Source organism: Amblyomma americanum, chromosome 4 (genome assembly GCF_052857255.1).
Source record: "Amblyomma americanum isolate KBUSLIRL-KWMA chromosome 4, ASM5285725v1, whole genome shotgun sequence".
Taxonomy (NCBI): domain Eukaryota; kingdom Metazoa; phylum Arthropoda; class Arachnida; order Ixodida; family Ixodidae; genus Amblyomma; species Amblyomma americanum.
This window is the reverse complement of record NC_135500.1, coordinates 92,059,890-92,082,389: the sequence shown is the minus strand read 5'-3', so window position 1 is coordinate 92,082,389 and position 22,500 is coordinate 92,059,890. Positions and strand designations below refer to the sequence as shown.

The 22,500-nt window shown below is 43.2% G+C and overlaps 1 protein-coding gene across 1 annotated transcript in view; it reads right to left on the bottom strand.

The window, feature by feature from the left end:
* Positions 1-22,500, bottom strand: part of LOC144128121 (cell adhesion molecule Dscam1-like) — a 252,505-nt gene that overhangs the window by 95,773 nt on the left and 134,232 nt on the right. The window contains exon 4 of the mRNA XM_077661207.1: positions 1,265-1,426. Within this exon, the coding sequence (XP_077517333.1) occupies positions 1,265-1,426 (162 nt within the window). The remainder of the gene's footprint in view (positions 1-1,264; positions 1,427-22,500) is intronic.

The following is a 22,500-nucleotide window of genomic DNA, read 5'->3' as shown; positions in this document are numbered from 1 at the left end:
CGTGCAACGAGGGTACGTCTCAGCAGTGTGCTAAGTGGGCAGTGGGCTCGGCGCTCTTAGAAATGTTATTTCTTATCACAAGACGTAGCTATGCTAGTGATTGGACGCTGTTTTCGGGAGTACAATGCAGATACTTGTGTCACTGCTTCGCCGGTGGAAGAAGTGCTCTTTGTCTTGAGAATCGCTTCGAGGTGGCATGTACAGGTTCCAAACGACATGAAGTCTAAGCCTCTTTTTCAGTTTTGGAGCAAGAACCCGTACTGTCAGAGGAATAATGGCGAAAAGTCTGTGACGCCGGCAAGTATACACCCTCAGCAAGTGCCGTGAAGGACGCACGCTGAGGCATGTAGCTTCTTCTTATAGCACATGCGTGATTGATTTTTTCGCACAGAGAAGTTGCAGCTAACAAAAGGGAAAGTGAATATTGAGTTGCTTCACCTGTTTAGGTCAGCACTTGAGTTGATGTATATTCTACTTCGTAGCAGAAATCCATAAAAATTCCGCATTGCGTGTCAAAGGAGACTGCGCATGTAAGACAACTTAAGCTTATGATCCACAAGTTCAGACGCTAAACATGCAAGGCCCCGAATTCATTTCTCATTGATTTTTGGTGCCGCTTGCACATGTAAAGAGTTTACGTGATTGTTTCCGAAGACAGGGGCAGAATCTAAATTTTTGGTGATGAACGGTCTTGAGTAAGCTATCTACTGCGCATAAGTTTATAGTATATGTTAAAACGTAGACATTTCATTGCAAAGATTACTGAAATGTATCGGCCTCGGTAAAACCTTTTCTTTAAATTACCTTGCTAAGGAATGGCGTTTTTTTTCTCTTTCATTTTGAGAAAATAGGCATATGGACGCACGTTCTTGCCAATACCGTGATTAACGTGACGTACTGAGAAAACTATCACCAGTCGCATCGAAAATACGAAGAGGCTTAGGAAGAGTTCATAATTACTTATCTGACAGGCCGAGTTCTTTTACGAAGTAATATTCCGTTCTGGAGTAGCTGTTGGGGCTAACTGAAGTGTTTCGGTGGCGGATACATTCCAGTGAACACATTGCAATGTGAATTTCATTATGATGAAAGAATATAAATCTAGCTTTCCACCAGCACACGAATGGCAAAGAAACTCGGCGCATTAGCAAACACATAGCCTTTGTCCTTTCTTGTACGAGTAACGGGCAACAATATATACGAAAGCGCTTCAGTCTACGGTAATACAGAAGTAAGAGGACAGGAAGAGAGAACTGCAACTTACTGATGTCTTCCAGTGCACCGATGTTGACTCCATTGTCAAGTACCCACGACGTCACAGTGACGTAATCTCTGACAGCGGGAGGCACATGGCAGCGGAGGACTGCGGAGTTTCCACGCACCACATACACATCGTAGACGCTGGCCACAAACTTCTCCAGCACCACTGTTCGTACAGGAGGGCAGAGAGCATGTGAAGGAAAAAAAAAAGAAAAGGAGAGAACCCCTTAAAACACACACTGCAAAGAAGCTTTGCTGACTATCCGTAAAACACTACCACAAAACGAAGGTAAAGGAAACCCTCTTTGGCTGTCGACTGACACAGATAATTCGAGTTCAGAGAAAATTAGTTTTGTGGAGATCGCACTTCCGCATTGGACGTTTCTTTTTTCTAATAAGAAGCCGAAACACTGTCTTCGCTACTTTAAACTTCGTTTAATTTAGTACGTGTTGCAGGTATTCTTAGCTGAGGACGAAACACGTCTTATGAGGCAGAGTTCTGCAAGCTATTTCTTTCTATTGTGAGGTGATGTTTTGGTTTTTCTCGCCTCTTCTTTCGGGAATTTGAAAACTGCTTTCATGAACTTGGACGCCGATGGTTGGGTACGCCAGGCGCAACCTTGCGCTTACTAACCGGAGGCAGCCTCTTGCAAAGGCGAACAGGAGCACCACTTTTACACAAGTAGGCATCTTTCTAAAGCAAGCACTGGTCGCAGCCTTTTCCTCTTCGAAGAACAGCGGAATTTTTTTTACCTGATTAGCATTGCCGTAAATAACCATAAAAACCAATCTGTGAGCCCTTTCAGCACAGGACTCAATCTGTACGTTTAGCTCGGGCGCGTACAAGGATCTGCGCATAGAACCTGTTCCAATTAAGTGTTCGCCGAGGACAAAGAAAAATGCGATAATGTTTACAATTATTTTCTTCCGAAAATCTCTTCGCGTATAGTTCATGTGTCAAAGTAAAGACACGCACGGCATACATCATCATTTAGCGCAATGCGAGATTAGCAATAAGGGAGTAATTACTCATTGGCGTCCACTCAAGCACAGCCACACGGCTACAGAGGAAAGCTATACAGCCTTCTCAGAGACTTCGCAGTTAAAGAAAAAATTCAAGAACGCTTAAGCTTTGCCTTCACGAGTGCAACGCGACAGCATGTTGCAGCACTGCCAGGGAGTCCACGGAACGCCATCGCACGTTCGGCGCTACGCCTCGCCCGTTAGACAAATCGCTCTGCTACGTACGGTGAAACGAACGCACGGCGCGGCAAACCACGTAGGTGCGCTGCCAGGCGCCTTGCCGAAACGCGCGGGACTCAACTTGCGGTCGTAGTTCGTCGGAACATCGTTCTCGACGAACCCGATGCCACGAACGCCAGCATACCTTCCGCGCCGAACGAACGGGCAGCAAGCCGCAAGCTTCGTGGTGAACGCGCTTTGGATGTGCGCTGATTTGTTCGCCACTCATTGCCTAATTCCTGCGTTCCCACACGGCCCCACTGCGCCCTCACGAGACGAGCGGGAGGCGCTGCTGTCGCGCGCTGTCTGTTGGTGCAGTGGCGTACATTGTGAGGAGGAGGAGAACTATTTTTCGCTCACGGCCAACGGCGCCGACGATACCGCTTTTTCTGCGACACGGGGCCCTTAACGCTGTCGCCTTAAAATTCGTCCTGGTCCGGGGTTCGAACCTGGTACCACCACTACACCGGAGCAGTCGCTCTACCAAATGAGCTAACCGGGACGGCAAGCTTATGGTAGGGCGAGAGCGAATTGTTGAATAACTCGATGTGGGAACAGTGTTGGTCTAATGTTTAGAAGAAGCCCCCAAGGAAGAGTAAATTTGTAATAAGGGAGTAATTAATTACTCCCTTATTACAAATTTACTCCTTCTTGGGGGCTTTCCCTCAATATTTGACCAAAGAGAGATTGGCTTCTACTTAATTGTCCTTGAGGCATGACGGGCGACGTGGGCGAGAAATATTAAGCGAACTCTGTGATTCACAAGGAACAATAACGCGAAAAAGATTTCTGAAAACTGCTTAACGCCGCCTCAAAGCTGCTTATACTTGAAAATTGTGAGGCCTTGCAATAATAATGAAATAAAATAGGGCAGCCGTTTGGGCAGGAAGGAGACTGATTCCTCCTTGTCAGGCGATTCTTCCTATACCCCCCCCCCCCCCTCCTATCTCTCCATTCCAAGTGGCTATTACTGGAGAGACTGTAGCGAGGTGGAAGCTTTAGTTAAGCTGGTCATATTAATATTTTCTTTCTCATATCACTTCATTTTGCTACTGGTGCTGGCTTCTTTTACAGACAAATTAGTTATCATTTCTGCACTTTACTATTGCGCTGTGCGAAGAAAACTTATTAACGCAGTATTCAAATACTGACAGGCACTACCTTTATAGATGGCTCCTATTTTTCTCAGAAATGGCAGCATTTAACTTCAGGAAACCAGAAGCAACAATGCTGGCAATGAACACGAAGGCACGCATGCAGGCATGTACGCATACACGCATCCACGCAAAGAGCTGGGACCAATGCCGAGGCGTGTTAATAAGGGCGATTTTGAAGCGGTGCCGAACTGGCTTTTACGAAGCAAGCATAGATGCCCAATATCAGGCTCTGAAAAAAAAAGAAAAACGCCGCCGGTCCGGTGCCAGCCAGTATTATTCTTAAATATTTCTCCCTGCGTTTTAAAGTTTGAACCATCTGGAAGAAAGTGGTCGATCCGAAAGAGTTGTGCTTCTATATTTTCTCAAAAACCTGGGCGTTGCTGCCAATTTCCTTTCGGTGTGTTCAGAGTTGTATGTTTTCCGATGTGTCATTGGTAACGTCGCAGTGTCACAACGAAGTATATTTTCTTTTTCATTCCTCGTCTTCCGGCGCTTTTAGCGCGAAAGCACCATTTGACGGGGTTTAAACAGTGTGTAAAGCTTGACCTTGAAGATGACCTTGGCAAAAAAAAGCGTCGCAACAAACCACTCAGAAATAAAATAAATATTGCAGCGGCACGGTTCAATGGAACCCACGGCAGCACGAATAGATCAGCTTCGCTGGCCACTGCATGATGGCACGATGCTATCGCCGCAGTCGGCCACGCCTCGTTTTAGACCGCAACACACTTTCGCGCTGTGCATAGCACACGGCCGTCTTCAATAAATTCCGTTGCGGCGAGAACAGATCAGACCTCCGTTACTGCGATCAGAGCTTAACCTCAGTCTAATATCGGTGCAGAATTTGTCAACGACCCCTATAAAAGCAACACATGTTCTAATTAGAATAAACACGTTTTCGCACGTCTACTGCCCCATTTGCCACTTTTTGTACAATGTATCGTACCCAACTCGCCTAGCTGCCCGTTCTTCGCAGCTTTCAAAGGTTGTCGCAAATGATCCCTTTCCGGAGATCACCGTCTGGGCAGCTTAGCGCTTTGGCATTCAAGCGGTTTATATCCACACTCCACTGTCTGTAGTATGCGAGGCCACAATTGGAAGAGAAGCCTAATAATTCAACCAGTGCGTATCAGCTTCCGATATTAGTTTGTCGTCAGCCTTAATTTATTACGCGTTTCGTCTGCAGTACATGGCCGCAGTTTTTGTCACCAAGGTTCTGTGAGCAGACGTCGTCATCTAGGCCAAAACTTGTGTCTCAGTGTAAGATATCGCAGAAGCCTAAGGTGAAACCCTTTCACGGATGGCGTTCGCAATTTATTGATTAATGAGCACCTCTATTTTGTTCCCTTTTCTGCGCATTATCTTAACGAGAGTTTTGAATCCGGCAGTCTTGATGCTACGGATAGCATCAGAGGGCTCTCGCACAGCTTCCACCCTCACCGTGCGGCCACGTATCTACGTGGCACTGGCAGTAATACAGGACGCATTACACCAGCCGCTATGGACGAGAGTGGCGCTGGTGGGTACTCTCAAGTTTCAGTCACACTGCACATAAATACTTTCGAAAGCAGAAGTTTAGACAGCCGTTCCCATAGCGCAGTTGATTTGACGTGGACGCAAAATTCGGAGGTGACATGTTCGGGTACCACCGGCGGCTTGTGTTCGTTTTTCTTTTGCTTTCTTATCAATTATCCTAAAATTTTAAATATCTGCACTAGTAGTTTCCATGTAATTAACGCAACAAAGTGAAGAAAAATATCATTCCCTAAGCTCCTTGGCTTCGCGGATCGCTGACTTTCGTCATGTATTACAATCAAAGCGAGAGTAAACATTTGTCATGCTCGACACTTGCTGCAACCTCTTAAAGGCGCCATGTGTATCTATTCTTTACGATCCTCCTTGCGTGTAGTACAAATATAGCTGCAGCTTTGACGGTAATGACTTCTAAATTTCATGCATACGACCTGTATGTGTGTGCGTGCGTATGCGTGCGTGTGCGTGCATGTGCATGAGTGTGCGTGCGTGCGCGTGTGGTGGTTTGTGAGATGGTTAACCTGCGTGCGCTGTTTCACAGAGTCTTCATTTACTCGAGACAACGAAAAAATGTCCTGAGGCCCGCCAAGGGCCTACGCGGGCTTCTAATGTGCATCTGCCATTCTGCCAAAAAACCGTCTTTCTTCAGTAATGCCTAACAATTTGCCCACTGTCTCCAGAACAACATAATGCGCTGATGCCCACTATACAGCACAACAAAAAAAAAAGAATCAAGGAAACAGTGAAATGACTTAAAATGCGCAAATCTGACTTTCGACATTCGCTACTGAAACGCTTTGAGAAGTACCAGATGATCGGGAATAATCCATACGCATGAGTAATCAAAATTGAGAAAAAATGAGGTGGTTCGTACAAGGCTAGATATATAAAAGGCGTCAAAGATGAGGACTCAAAGAAGATAGGAGAGAGCAAGAAAATTTCAAGCGGTGCTCGTCTCGCATTGCTGCTCAGCGTGCGTGCAAGATGAATTGCTCGAACAGGCTTCCAACACCCGCGCTTCTGACCGCAGCGAAGCGTTAATAAGGCTGCTACTCTATCCCGTTTCGGTTCTCTCACTCACTCACTCTATCCGCCTGTCGGGCTTGTTCCTCAGCGCTAGTTTTATCAGTAGTTCTCCGTTTCAAATTTTGCGGAGCACGAAAGAGACAGGAAAATACTCGGTGCCTTAGACAATTTTTCATGCCGCTCCGATCCTGAAATTGTTCGACTGGCTATAACTCATACCAGATGGTTTGATTCGTTTGGCGCCGAGCGGTGGAAGACACGAGCGAAAAAGCGTCAAGGAAGAATTGGACGAGTAGCAGTCAGGGTGTTCGTTTACTTGAAGATAGAGCGGTTTTTTTTGCAAGCCTGTACTTGGATTACCTGCCATATATGGCTTTTTTAAAGCCATAAAGGATATCTATTTACGGTTTCCTGTAGAATAAAATACATTCAGTTAAAAATATAACGATCTTATACGCCCTAATAAAAGCAATAATGAAGACAATGAATTGTTTCTGCCTCTCATGCGAAGATAATGAGTAAGTCAAAAGTGCATGGTGGAAAATTCAAGCGCTGCAAGAACAACGGTACACAATGGGACACAGCGCTGTGCCTCCCCCCCCCCCCCCCCTCTGTGTCGTGTTTTTGCTGCGTTTATATTTTCCACTATGAACGCGTACCAACTCAATGAATTTTCTGCCTAGCCACAACTGTCTAACGAAGTGAGAAAAAACGACGTAATTTCTGCGCTATATGCGTACAAGATTAGAAAAAATTAGACTCGTAATTGTTTCTAAACAGCTCAATAGTGTAATTGTGTTCCTGAGATAAAACTTTTTCTAAAGAAACTTTATTGAATGTTTTATTGAAAGTTTTATTGCAAAGGGTAAAAATTAAAATTTTAGACAAATTTATTAAAAGATACAATTAATGCAATTGATACAGTGAGCTCAAATATCATATATTTCTTGAAAGCCTCGATTTACCGACACCCCACTGAAATGTTCAACATGAGCGGTTCGTATAGAAATCTGGGTATATCACCTAGCTTCCATATGATGTGAAGAAATAAATGAAAATCTATTTCTTTTCTGTACGTAGTCCAAAAGCAGTCCACATAATTTCTATGCGATTTCCAAACAGGGTACATGACGTTATATAGAGTCCGTAAATTTTTACACGTTGTTCCATACATTCCATACTGACTCCATATGCCCCATACAGACTGCATAAGTGTTATTATGGAAACGTATAGAATGCTCGAAATCGTCTTAAGGATACTTTCAGTAGGATAAGGAGAAAAAGAAAAAACTGGCAAGGTCGGATAGGCCAAGTTTAACGTTCCCACTCTGCAAATGAGCTACGAGTGATGCCGTATTATAGGACTCCGGATTATTTTGACTCCTGAGAGTTCTACTACGTGGAGTGACATTAAAGAACACGGCCGTCTATGTGTCTGCAAAAACTCGAAGCCTTAACCGAATGTGTGACTGAAGTTATGGCCATTTGACAAAAACTATAACATCTGCGATCCCCATCAAGACTATCTGAAGGCTAACCTCGAACGAGTTCAAAATCGCGCTGTTAGCTTCATTCAGTGCGCATATTCATACAACACCAGTGTATCGTCTTAGAAAGCTGAAATTACCTTGTCACTTTTTTCTCACCACCGACGCATTGCTAGCGTCTACCTTTTTCACAAATTCTCAAGAGTTCATTGCACGCAGCACCATACATCGTACGTCGCATGCAAAAATCTCAGTGCACTGGTCATCCGCTTGAAGTTGTCTGTCCCCGCTCCCGTAACTACTAATACCTCAGCCTAATTTTTTTTCCGAGCAACATCTGACTGGAACGGCCTCCCCTATGAAGTCCAACCATCACCTACGCATCAAGATTTGCCAAGAAATAACGCAGCTGATGTTATATTGAACCACTTGCTATATCCGTAGAACAAGCTCTTATGTGATACACCTGAATAGGGGTCTTTAAGGAAAATAACCTGAACTGAACTCAACTGGAGTGTGCGCCTCTGTCTGTTGCGCTAAGAATATTATTTTAATGTTACAATTAGTGCGGAAAAGCACGAAAGCATGCCCGACATTACGAAACAAGCTCTAAGAGCATTTAAGATGTCGTTCAGGGTGTATCCAAACGTTAGTTTCAGATGTGGTCGAGCAATAATAAGTGGCCGCAATTAGTATCACGTGTCGATTACTGTATTGTTACACTACCGGGCATTTAGGATTTTGTAAATTGCAGTTGATACTGACAACATGCTGATTTAGATGACAGTGTTTTAAATGAAGTAAAGGAAAATACGCTCTCTAATTTAACAGTAAGATTTTAACGATAATTTAACTGAAGCGTTTTTGGGTAATCGGATTACGCGTCGGCTTGGACGTCGTAGTATACCGCGAAGAAAAGCGCACAAGTTTACTTCGGGACAAGTCAGAGTTGTAATCCTCTAATATTTGCAGGCTTTTGGCATGCGACAGTGGTGGGCCCCGCTTGTGCTGCTGATGTGGAGAGGGAGAGGCCTGGTAATGCTATTCTACCTTCTCCCAGGAGACAGCCGAAGAAGGGTCTGATTCATTATTCTCTCTCGCCCTTCGCTTGTAAACTTTTGCCACTTATATTGAAGAATGGAAGACGAGGGTGCGTCTCCGAAGAGGAAGAAGATTTATCAGCCTGCAAAGGTGGCTACTCCTCAAAATTCACTCTATATGCAGCAAAGCGCGCCTCACAGGACCACTTTTGTTACGAGAACAAGTCTGCATGGAGGCTACAGGAAAAAAAAAACACCACAAGAAATAAGACTAAAGATAGCAAAGCGAGACATATAAAAAAAAGCAACATAAAATCTGTGCCCACGAAGAACTTATACTGGATCCAATAGAAGTAAAATAAAATTCCCAAAAACGTGTTTCGTATGCTTTTGTTCTTAATGTGGTACAGCTAGAAGGGAAAGGTATTTTAGTTGTTAGTGGCTCTTTATTAATATGCAAATATCAATTGCGGAAAAGCCATCCACAGTAGCAAGACTTATGGATGTAGAGTGATACGCCTTGGAGTGCTCACAATAAAGTGTCCAGCACAGAGCGTTCTGTTTAGAGTCCTCTGCGTTGATGACACGTGAAAACTACAATCAGGCAACGAGCAAAAGCTGAAGTGGACACAATTACAAGTGAAGAGTTCAAGTTTGTTGTGCCCTGTATTCTTAATTCTACTAGACACTCCTCATGAGCGCTTTTATTCGCGTTGGTGTTGATGCAAGCACAGAATCTACACGCTCAATTTTCACAAAATTAGATCGTAATGCATCCGCTTTCTGTTAGTTTTCGCACCATCGTCTCTGCTTTCATTTCTTATCTTTCGCTGCTCTACGCCCACTGCCTGATTAATATTCCTTTCCTTTTTATATATATTGTGCATCGAACGTCATTTCTTGCTTACATATTGTAGTAACTACGCTCTGTATCGCATGCATTGTGTTTTGTTAGCCGCTTACTTTTTGCATCTCATGTAAAAAACCCCGACATTGCTGTCTATATGAATATATCCTGTACAATACTTGTTGCTGCATTGAGTTCTCATTGTATAGTTTTTGAATTCTGCTGAACTGTATCCAAAGGGGCCCGGCTTCGTCAAACTGCGCATGTGCAGCTTTTTTCCGTCGCCCCCTTTTTTCATCTCGGAGTGCAAACAAATTTGACTTGACGTTACTTACATACTTTCTTCTCCATTCAGCACTCCAGACAAGTGACTATTTTTGATCATAACAATAAGACGTGGGTATGATATCCTAAATTTTACCTTCAATTGATCTGATTTCTAAACTTGCTTTTATGTAAATATATGTATCCTGTTTGCATAAAACGTCCAATGAAGCCGGAGTACCTGCGATACTGGGCTTTTACTTTAGTATTTCTTCGATATATATATGTAAATATAAAGTCCGTCTATGTTTTTCTTCCTACGAAAATGAAACATCCGACTAACGGCCACAATGCCTTGATTATCAACAAGTGTCAGAGAGCCACACAATCTCATAGAAATCTAGACACTGCCTAGCAGTGTTGAATAGATCGTGGGGTGGGGAACAGTGTCCTAAGTTTGTGTTTAAAGCGAAGGAGAGTTTGATTATAATAATTTCGGTAGGATTATTAGGCCGAAGTTCTATGGTACTTAACCAAATAGCACTTATCCAGCGCAAATTAACGTCACGTCTTAGAATGTTTTCTCTGGCACTTAGCCAACGTACCCTCTCTCGCTTTGCAACTCTACCTAGATGACGTCAATGCAAGTGCCATGCAAAAGTTTACACCTCCAAGCGATTCTGTGGTAGTGCGCATCTGTGTAGTTCATCGTCATAGCCGACGCGGTGGCTCAGGAGCTATGTCGCTCAGCTGTTTACCCGAAGGACGCGAGTTCGCTCCCGGCCGCGGCTGTCACATTTCGGTGGAGTCGAAATTTTAGAGGCTCGTGTACTTTGCGATGTCAGTGTACGTTAAATCTCCAGGTGGTCGAAATTTACTGAGCCCTTCATTACGGCGTCCCGCATGGCCTTAGCCGCTTTGGGATATTAAACGCCCATAAATCAAAAAGTTCATCACCATAAACACAAAAATGACAGCGCTTCTTTGGCCTTAGCTGAGTGTCTGTTGTTTAGTTTATACACGTCGCACTGTCGCCTCCAAGGTTTCCCGTATCATTTCATTCACCTGCACACAGCCTCAAAATTCTTTCGCCCAACCACAAAATCAGAAAAAAATATTGAAATCAGCACCAATCATAAGCAGACGCTCAAAGAAGTTCTGGTTTTTCCACATGATGTGCAACTGCATCAATAATTAGTAAAACATAAATTGTAAATTGAAGGTGTGCCAGCTTACTGCTGTCCGCAGTCAATACCGCTGTCGTCTATTCCAACCATGCAGCAATGCAGAAGAGAGAAGTTGCCTTTTTTGTATTACGTAACCTCGCCCCATGTTTTGTCTGCCCGCCGTGAAAGTAAAAAAAAGACAAAAATAAATGGTTCCTCAAAATAGTGTCAATGATAAAAAAATGCCTAGAAATTTTAATATAGCTTTAAGAATGCATATACTTAGCCAGAGAGGCATTTATTTTTAAATATTATTTGCTGAAAAGCAGGTAGAGATTCGACAGACATGCTGAAGCTTCAGCCACACCATAAAAAACGGATCTGGAAGGCAGGACAGTTTAATTTTTTATAGTATTTTAGGCAACATTAAAAACAGAAGCATGCTTGGTGGGTTAGTCACCACTTGCTGTTTCCTCGTTATAACTACATGCGAGTAAAATCTATATGCAGTTCGGGCACCCTCTCCGAATCTGATTTTTCAAGCACCATCATGACGGATTTATGACATACTTCCTTGCCACTTTCGACATTGCTGGTTCATCTTTTTTTTTTTGCCTTCCAGCATTTTCTCTTCTGTAGAAGCGGATTGAGTGTCCCATTTCTTTTTTTTGTAGTGCGTCGTCCTATTCCATGAACAAATCGATACGTTCAAGTAATGTAGACGACTCTAGCAGTCTAAAAAAAAGTGGTCTACAGCATTCGTTTCCACGCAGATATGGTGCGGACCGCTGGAAGCCAGGCTAGGGCGGCGCGACGCTTTATGTCCCCGCGTACCATTTTTCACTGGCCACCAAAAGCGCGGCAAGCGGAAGAGGAAAGCAAGCCCTCATTATTGTATCCGCCGTAAGCAGTTCCTGTTACAGCGGATGTGCAGAGAATACGCACTGAGCTAAACGGGTGCACAAATACACATCGTAAGGACGCGTCCTTTCATTCTCGGCTCTCAGTTGTAGTTTTGTAAGCGTCGGCGCTGTAGCCGAAGGCATCGGTATGGCACTGAAAGAGAAAGTGTGCTCAATTTTGTAGCACTGAAAGCTCTGAATATGCTAACGTCCGTGAAAGCCCTCGTGTTCGCATAATGCAGCTGGAACGTCATTAGTCTTCATGTGGAGCGTGCAGAGGTTCAGGAAAAAATCCTTCAATTCTGGAAGAATTTCTGAGCCCATGATCGCGTACCGCTGACTTTCTAAAAGCTCGGCGTTTGCTGCTTTGCATAACTGATGGATGACATAACGCTCTGCAGGGCGGAAAGATAGATTGCTGATCATTTCCAATATACAATCTGAGAAAGGACAAATGCCGCAAACGCAGACATAAGACTTTTGAGAGATAGATGTTCTGTACAGATTTAGTACAGTACTCAATGGCGTAAATTATAGAAAAATATTTACCATGCAGTCCATATAGTGGAGCTGCCCTGATTGATTCTCTCAACATTGCTGGAATTAGCGTAGAAACTACTCCTGTCGGGGAGTTTTGCGCGGAAGTCATTGTCGGTATGGCCGTCGAATGAAAATCTTTGCCATTTCGCGGCATATGCAATCTCTCTCATTGGTCATATCTTGTTTCCTTTTTTAATTTGTCGTTCAAAGGTCATTCTCAGCTTAGGTGTTACAGACCATAACGGCTGCGACTTTAATATCATCCTCATGAACATCTGTGGTCTTCGCTTGTCATCCAGTACACCCTGCCCTCGGCACTGCACGCTACATTCTTAATTGTAGCCTACATTGCAGACCGTAGTAAGGCACACTCTCGTGTCAAGGGCACCATGACGCTAAATCTCGAACAAGTCGCCTTCTTCCGTTGTTTTAACATGTCCGCCACGGTGAATCAGGGGTTAAGGCGCCCGTCTGCTGAGCCGGAGTACCGTGGCTCGAACGACGTCGCGGAGGCCAACTTTCAATGGAGACGAAACGCTTAAAGTGTCCGTGTGCTGTGCGATGTCAGCGCAGGTTAAAGATCCACAGGTAGTAGAAATTATTCCCGAGCCTTCCACTACGGCAGCTCTTTCTTCCTTTCTTCTCTCACTCTCACCTACCTCTCTTCCTTTACAGCACAGTTATGGTGTCCATCGATAATTAAGTGAGAGGGTTACCGGGCTTTTTCCTTTCCTAGAAAATCGCTAACATGCTGCGTAATTTTGTACACAGTTAAAAACGACACGCAGAGCACTTACGTTAATGCGCAAGGTGCGCTTATGTAATGCCGCAGCCATTGGCCACACCATTGTCGATCTCTGAACGAATCTCTGTAAATGCATTCCTAGAATTTGTGGCCTCCAAGCAATATTCAACTGTGGATAACTGGCGCCAAAGATAAGACAAATGGTCACACATTCAGAGGGAGACCAGCACAAGGGTACATAGAAGAGGACAACAATTCGCGAGTGCTTGTGTACCGTTGTTCTCTCCTATGTCCCCGCTTGTTTGATGCGCTATGAATGTCAATACTGAGTACCCACTATACCGAGCCGTCGCGCTTCTAGTACACACAGTTTGCTTAAGCCTCAAAGGACGAGAAGTAACTGAAGCGATTGGAATTCACAAGCTGGCCAATATATGTGTCGGCACCCCGTCCTAAAACTGGCAATAAAAGAGATTATCTGTGCAAGCGCGTGCCACGCATGAAGGGGTCGGCGGATGTGAGATCTGCGGTAAATGACGAGGCACGTGAGAGTGCATAACGAAATGTATATATGTTGTGTGAGTGCAATTAACAGTTTAGCTAAATTCTAGCCAGTGTCCTGTCTTTTTATGTACAGTCTGTAGTAGTTTGGTTTATGGGATTTAACGTCAACAAGCGACTCAGGCTATGAAAGACGCCGTAGTGGAGGGCTCTGGAAATTTCGGCCAACTGGGATTCTTTACCGTGCACTGGCATCGCACACTACACGGATCCCAAGCATTTCGCCTTTATGGAAATGCAACCGCCACGGCCTGGATCGAACTCGCGTCCTTTAGGTTCACAGCCGAGACCAACAATCACTCACCCAACACGGCGGCTAGTCTGTAATAAGGTGTGTGTGTGTGTGTGTGTTTGTGTGTGTGTGTGTGTGTGTGTTGTGTGTGTGTGCGTGTGCGTGAGTGCGCGAGCGGAAGACCCGCAAGTTATCTAGAAAAGACGAATTTAAGACCCCCAAAGCTTTCCACGCTAAAAGCACAAGCGCTATTTTACTTTCTGCCTGATTCATGGCGCTGTGCCAAATCACATGTACAGTAAAGACGCTAAGTACGGCACAGAAGTTGAGAACCTGCCGCGGAAACAAGTTTGCATTCTTTCTTAATTTTATTGTAAAAATAGGTCGAAATAACCTTTTATATAAATGAACAACGTCGCATATTGCTTCTTAAGCAGTGACATCTATTCCATATGCTCCAATATATATGTATAACTTTTCACATTGCTCTACATACCGCCGACAAGCGCTGCCATAGATAACGCCAAGGAATGGCCTAGCACTTCGGCATACGGGAATTTATGCATAAGGCATAAAAGCCAGAAAGTTCAATTTTTCAGAAGTTATTTCGAGAACACGGGGCCCCTAGCGTGCAGCTTAAATAGCTGTAGGAAGGTTTTCTGTGCTCTTCGTTTTCCATGCGCTCCCCCTCCGAAACAGGGCTCTGTGGCTGTAAGATCGATTCGATCTTACGAGCGATTGAAGGAACAACCTCACACTGGGACCAATACGAAATTGTGTTGCCGCGGCTCTCATGCGCTGTGTCAAGCCTAACTTTTCTGCTGATACTGATCACGCAGGTTAAAGAAAAAATACATTCGTCATTTGGAACATGAAAAAACGAGAAATCCAATTTTTACGGTGGATACGTTTACAGTTCTAAATCTAAATAAAAAGAACACCATTACTGTATTCTGCTCGACTTCCATTAGCTTTGCTGCTTCTTCGTATCTCCTTCCATCTAATTAAACCTTGGATGAGCTGTACACGTACAATACTCTCATGTTTCAAGTCTAATGTACCGTGTTATGTTAATCGCCTTTAATTTAAAACAAAGTCGACCTAGATGGAGAATTGCTTGGTTCAGGTGTACGCCTGAAGATGAACTCCTATTTCGGATAATGCACGTAGCGGTAGGGTACTGACAACAATGGAGAATGTTTCAGGGCTAATGGGCACCACGTGCGCGATATTAAGTAGGAGTCTGAAAAATGAAACCTAGCAAGCTAGCAAGCAGAACTTTCTTTGCACTGATGCCGAAACAATATTTCAAACAGACACTTTATTCTTTTTTGTTAGGCAAGCTGCATGGTTCAACAAGCACGGCTGCACACGTGCTGTGGAAACACTCGTACGTCGATATTTGAGTTCTCTGGAGTGGATGCCATCACTATTAATTACACGCATACAGCATCTTTGGAGAGCAAACAATTTCGCTGTGAGTACTTTCGAAGCATTTTGTAGATTTTATATTCAACTTATATTCATTTCTGTCTCAACCTATGATTCCTCTTGCGCGACAACGTTGGCAAGCGGCCAGTGTGGCTAGAAACAGGTCTCTGTGACACATTGGCGCTCCATTTTGTAGATAAAAGTTTTCACGATGTTGGCATGCCATTGGCTTGACTCCGAAGACGCATCCTGATGTGAGCTGCTGCTGCTGCTTGTGGATATATGAGCCTAAGTTTGGCCGCAACTTATACACTGGTCGTTCACTGCTTCTTTCGAATAATCCCCAGGAGGTCACTGCGAGGCGTTTCGCGGTGTTTGCCGTGTGCTCGTCTCTCTCCTTTCGGCTCCCCTGTCTGCCGTCCATGAAGCGGCGCTCGAAATTATAAACCTCGCTAGCGATCGGCGCTGTCGCATTTGTTTGAGACTTGAAGAATCGGCGGACGCTCTTTTGCATAAATTAAAATACTAAGTTTATGGCAAGAAGAACAATAAATCAGAATCTGTAGCTTTTGGACGAAGGGAGAACACCGTGTCTGTTGCTCGCGAAACAATTAAGATCTTTTTTTACGAAGGGCACACTGTGCTCCGCAGAGGATCGCAATTAAACATGTTCATAACAATATACATCAGCTGATGTTCCTTAAACGGTGGATTCATAGCAATAATATAATATTATGTATTGACACTTCTACAACAATTTGTCACATTAGTAACTCAGCATAGCTGCCTACATTCAGATGCCAAAAGTTAGGTTGCGTATTTATTAGTTGCTTAAAATTAGGATGATAATGGGAAAAATGGTGTACCAGGTTTTTTAAGGGTAGAATTGGTAGCGCAAAAAAACAAGGGACACAGAAACTGCGCTACCAATTCTACCCTTGAAAATGTACCAATAAGCCCAAGTTTCTACCACTCAGGTTTTTTACTTCCCTTTCCTGTTTTCAGCTTTATTTTCACTTCGTAATTTCTGCCTCGGCGGTGGCTCAGTGGTTGTGGCGCTCTGCTGCTGACCCGAAAGATTGATTGATTGAATGATTGAATGTTTATTGGTTCACGGATTCTCTCCGTGTAGGCGGCAGAAGTAAAGGCAAAATGCCTGACAGAGCCTCTGCGCCCCCACAGTTCAGGGCAGCATGATATATCATTCACACAGATATCTGAAAAACATATCCTCAACACACAACAGACAGCAACGAAAAATTCCATTATTTAGTAAGTGTGCCTTCAAAGCCTTCCTGTGCTTGAAAATGATTTTTAAAAGGCAGACGATACGTAAAGAATAAATATTATGTAACATTAGAATTCACTTGCATTAGAAGTCAAGAAAGAAAAGGAAATCATAGAATTCACTGATCTGAAAATAAATAGCATATGAAGCAAATAGATCAGTACATATAGACATTTCAGAAAAGAACAAGGTTTAGACAGATGTGCAGTGTAAATGCTGAGACAATGGCAAATATATTTTAGAAGCGCTTAGAGAAATAACATACCATAATATAACATATAACATAGATAATAATATAAATAATAACAAAGAAATAGCACAACATAATGCAACATAACTGAGGTTACATGTGTTATTAGGGATGAGATCAAGTTACACAAAGTGAAAATGCAATGTCACTCCCCACTAATAGCTTTTCACAGTCTTTTTTGAATTTGTGAAAGGGTTATGTGTATTGTATGTTAAACTGATCACTGTTTAATATATTAATCTTTGATAATTCAATGCTTGCCTTCCGTAATTAGTTCTTGTGGCGGGCTTTAGATGGTGTGGTCTACGTATTGGGTATGAAGTGCAACTGTCGACAGGTATCGTATGCAGCCTAAATTTATAAATCCACTGGAGTAGTTTGAAATAATAAACCTGATCTGCTTTAAGCATGCTATATTTAACGAAGAGCGGTTTTGTTCGGAGTCCTCGTTTGTCCCCCACATAGTTTTCACACATTCTCAATATTTTCTTTTGTACAATGGTTAGTTCGTTGAAGTTTGAAGCCTTCGTAGTTCCCCATACTAGAATGCCGCAACTGAGTTTTGAATAGAAGAGTGAGTAATATACTTCCTGTTTCAACCAGGTGGGTAGTATATTTTGTATTCTATACATGCAGCCAGTAACTCGAGATAGCTCACGTTTTAATTTGTTAACATGAGTATTCCATGTTAGGTCCTCTGTAAACCATACGCCCAAGAACTTTTGCTTTGTAACTTCTTCCAGTAACGTGTCCTCAAATTTCAGATGAACACAGTAGGGAACTTTTTTATTTGCAGGCTTAAAAATTATATATATGGTTTTTCTCGTGTTTAAACTCAGCCGGTTGCTTTTAAGCCACCTGGAGAGGTGTAAGAGGTAACTGTTAGCTGATGATTCTATGACCTCTTTTGTCGCGCCAGTGAAGAAGATATTAGTGTCGTCAGCATACATTATTATTTCAGGGGCGTTTGGTATTCACGTTATATCATTTATGTATGAGGGTTCGATCCCGGCCGCGGCGGTCGAGTTTAGATGGAGGCAAAATTCTAGAGACCGGTGTGCTATGCGATGTCAGTGCACGTTAAAAACCCCACGTGGTTGAAATTTCTGGATGCTTTCACCACGGCGCTCCTCATAGCCTGAGTCGCTTTGGGACGTTGAACCCCCATACACCATAAAACCATAAAAACTTGGTAATTTCTGCCACTGGATCTTATGAATGGGGAAGTTATATCCTAACCAAAGGTACCACATAATTGTGTCTGACGCGCTTCAAGTTTGAACAATTAAGTAACACGACCAAAAGACAGATAGATAGGACAGACACACACACAGCGGTAACTTGCAACAGTGATTTATTGCGCAATGAAAAAGACCTTTTATTTCATGAAATCACTGTCTGGAAATCAGAGCAGGGCAAGGCAAATTAGTAAGACACATCTAGTAAGATATAACATGTATATATAATATCCGTAGGCGCCGACACCTTAATGCGATGCAAGTTGCAGCGGTAAAGGCTGCCTGTATATCGCATCGTCTTACCTCAAAGAGCAATCAGTGCATCTTTTCCCAGCTGACAAAGGAGGAGAGTTTGCTGTTTTGCGAGCTGAGAGTTTCCTTAAGAAAATATGTAATGCTGTATTTTCCGCTTTAAACTGACTGAAAGTACGTAATTCTATGTCTTCCGCTTTCAACTGCTATCGTAAGGTTATCCTTTCAAAGATTGAAGCTCAAGGAAAGAAACTGTGTAAAAAATTGAACTTCGGATCTGTTTCAAAGTAATTTCTTCTTATAAGAAGAAGCTTCTTGAGGTTGTCTTTCTTTCTCATTGCGAATACCACCATGACTAATTTACCTTTCTGAGCTATCGTGTCTGAAAATGGCTTAGGCAAAGTCTGTGCCTCTTTCTTTGCAAGATAAGCTCGAAATGTTTTCCAATGATGACTTCTTCCTTGTCAGTAACTCAAGCAGAAGCAATATTTAACTAAATTTAAAAAGTATAACAACCGCGACTTCAAAACAGGACGTAAGACGAGGTGGACAGGACCAGCGGTTTCCACATACAACTAGGTTGTTTGTGGGAAACGCATGTTTGATTTTTCTGTTACTATCAAAGGTTTGTAACATTCAATTCCACATGAAGCCCTGCTGTCTTGCGTTGAAGAATGCGTACATCTGTAGCGTTTAAAAGAAAGTCAATTTGGGCTAGATGGCGCATACTGTTTGGGACACAAAATAATAGCGCTAAAAGGAGACAAACACAAGTAAGACCGACGCCGGAGAAGAGCTTTAACGTCCTTTTTTTTTCTGAAAGCAAGGGTACCTAAATGAGAGCGTTTTTTGATTTACTAAAGTTTTACATGACTTCCACCTTCACAAAATGGGATGAAAAACCGCACCTTCAAAAGCAATGTTTATGCATTGGCCTTGTAACGCTCCCATCCTTAGCCATTTGTTCTTAGCTCAACTTGACAGGTCCTTCGCTGAAACACTAAGCAATACTAATGGAATAAACATGTTTATGTAAGTCGATGATATTTTGGTTTCTCTTAGCAGTGATGACGGTTCCTTCACTGATGATGCTTTTAAAGTCGTCACGATTCTCTCTGAACAATTAACCCAGTTGAACTAAACTTCAAACTACCTGAAAGAGGAGAAATGAAACTTTTTGACATTAAATTCATTCATGAACAGGGTCGGACGTGGTTAATGTTCAAGTCACGTGGCGAGAAACTTGCTGCCATTTCATTCGGCTCACTCAAAACTTCTGGAAAGATCTATTGAACAGATTGCATTTCTAATGTCCTCAATAAATGTTACCCGCATCCCATGTTTGAGAGTTCTTTACATGAGTGAGAACGTTTGCAAGAAGCTGGGTTTCGTTCCTATGCATTTGTTCCGGAAAGTGTTTTGAGGAAGCGCTGTGCGCGGATACCAGATATCAATAAAAAGGCGCAGCTTAAGAAAGAAAAAGTCGCCCTCATTCTCTAATTTCAAAGGCTTTCACATAATCTGAAAAAAAAAATGTGGAACGAGAAAGAGCTAGGCGGACCTTTTCGGCACCGGAAAAACTGAGTGCCTTGTGGGCTAAAAAGGCGAGAGAAGTTAGAAAAGTGTCTGGCTGTGCAGAGCAACACGGCATAAAATTTGTTCTCTCTATCAAAAATGGGGTGTCCTAGATACGTCTTTCATCTGGTTTGCAATATGTTGAACAAACAGGTAAATGTTTCAATGAAAACTTCAAGAACATGTTCGTGACGTGAAGATAATGTGCGATAAAGCTTTATCAGCACGCTGTCAAGAGTCACTCTATGCAACTGCCAGAAAAATTTATTGTTTTAATGCTGCACAATACCGGTTGACACGTGAAATCTTTGACGCCGAGCGGGTCGCAATATTGGGGAAAAAAATTTGTAAGCAACCCTTTTGTGGCACTCTTATTAAAGGAATTTGCATATCCGACAGATATGTCTTACTAGTTTGTCTTGTTCTGCGCTCATTGTCAGACGGTTACTCTCTGGCACAAAAATCACCTTTTCTTTGCATAATAAGCCATTGCTGGAAGTTAGCCCAATGTGTGTGCCTCCCATATGTGCGTGTCTAGGAACCGATGCTTATTTCTTCGTATATAGCATCCACTGGCCCAAGTGTGCATCCTTTAGCTTTCAGTTTGTACTACCGAGACATCTTCAATGCAGACAAGTTTGGGTCTTCAAATTTTTTTTGGTCTTGTGCTTTTCCATGCTCGTAAGGTCTGACATTTCTGTGTCGCTGACCAGAACGGAATTCCCATCAATGAGGCGGCCGATCTTCTCGCGTCGCCTTCCTTGAGCGGGCCTCTTGTGGCCTTACTTCCTTCCTTTTCCGTCTGCGCAGGTGCCCTCTTCAAGCAGGCCCACTTGTTGGAGCACGGCAAGTCTCTCTTCTATGAATCTCGTATGATGTCTTCGGACATTTACTTAATGAAAAGTGGAATTCAATTCGATGCTTCTCGCCTCAATTCGAGGTGCCTCTAATCAGTTTTTGATCCGCAGTATCTCCTCTAGATGTATACCTTGACTGTTTTATGACAGTTCTGACAGACTATGACAGTTCTGGGAGCTCTTCTCTCAGCCACGTTTTTTTTTTACTGTAATGAACCAGAAATGTTGCATCGTTTCCTATTTTTCTTTTTGCCTTTCGTCTCAGTCCGCTAACATTTCCTTCATATTCCCACCCAAAGTTCCGGACTCTCTATGTCAGTTTCTAATTTACAGTCATAGGCGCTACTAAGCTTAGCTGGAGCCACACGACTGTTCGCTGCGCTCTTCAGAAGTTCATTTCTTTTCTGAAACGATTGCTCCCTAGCGGCACTCAATACGCATTGGCTTGTTCTTTCTCCTGTGATTGTTTTCTGTCATTGTAACTTAGAACTATTAGTGGAAAAGCTCTCATACGCTCACCAACACCATCCAAGTGTCTTGTAAGCTTTGAGTGTTCTGCCGTTGCCTAGCACCCGGGACGCCACGTTAATGGAAAAATGAAATCGCATCTGTATCCGCGACTGAGAGTCGAACCCGTGGCGGTGTGAACAGACCACTTTCAAAGGCCCCTGGGTGAGAGCACGAGGCTATCGCCGCGTCTTTTTTTATATTGCATAGAATAAGGGCTGATTGTTGTTGTCGCTCCAAAGTAGTTAATGACGCGTGCCCACTGCGAGGATTGGCCAAGACACAGGCGGGACACAGGATGCCCAAAAGCGTTTCTGAGGTAAAAAACAAAACTGGGGATACTGTGATTTAAATTATGAAGAAGCAGAAACTGGGAAATTAGTTACTGAAAAAAGAAGCAGAGCTATACGTGCACTGTTTAAGAGGTTTTGATTACAGATGAATTTTCAACAAGACGGAAATCAGAAACATTTTTGAATGACAGCCATTTTGTGACTAAAAGAAAAATTTGAATGGCGCAGAGCGCATTGCTGTTGCTGCGCCCAAGGGGAGAAGCACCAAGAGGCAGAAAAACGCCGCCAACACAATGTTATAGAGCTGATGTAACGGGTGTTCTAGCGAGCTCATCTGTAAAGATGGGAATTACGACGATCGCCACAGAGATCATAATGGCAGTCACACAGCTGAAATCGCTGGATAGTTAATCCCCGTAAAAATAAATACGCAAAGTTCAATCCGTGCCCTGACGGTCGAATTTCGATGGAGGCGAAATTCTTGAGGCCCGTGTATTGTGCGATGTCAGTGCACGTTAAAGAACCCCAGGTGGTCGAAATTCCTGAGCTCTTCACTACGGCGTCTCTCATAGCCTGAGTCGCTTTGGGACGTTAAACCTCCTAAACCATGAACTATAAAATTAGTTTGTTCTTTAAAACATCTTAGCGTGCTGAAAAATCTCTTTTTACTATACTCTGGTATGCTAAGTGCCCAGATAACGTGAACAGCACAAAATATCTTCATTCTGTATGCAGCTTGCAGGTCCGAAATATGTATTCTTTTTTTTCTACTTTTCTTGCTGCCATGAAAGCGGGCGGCTGTAAGTA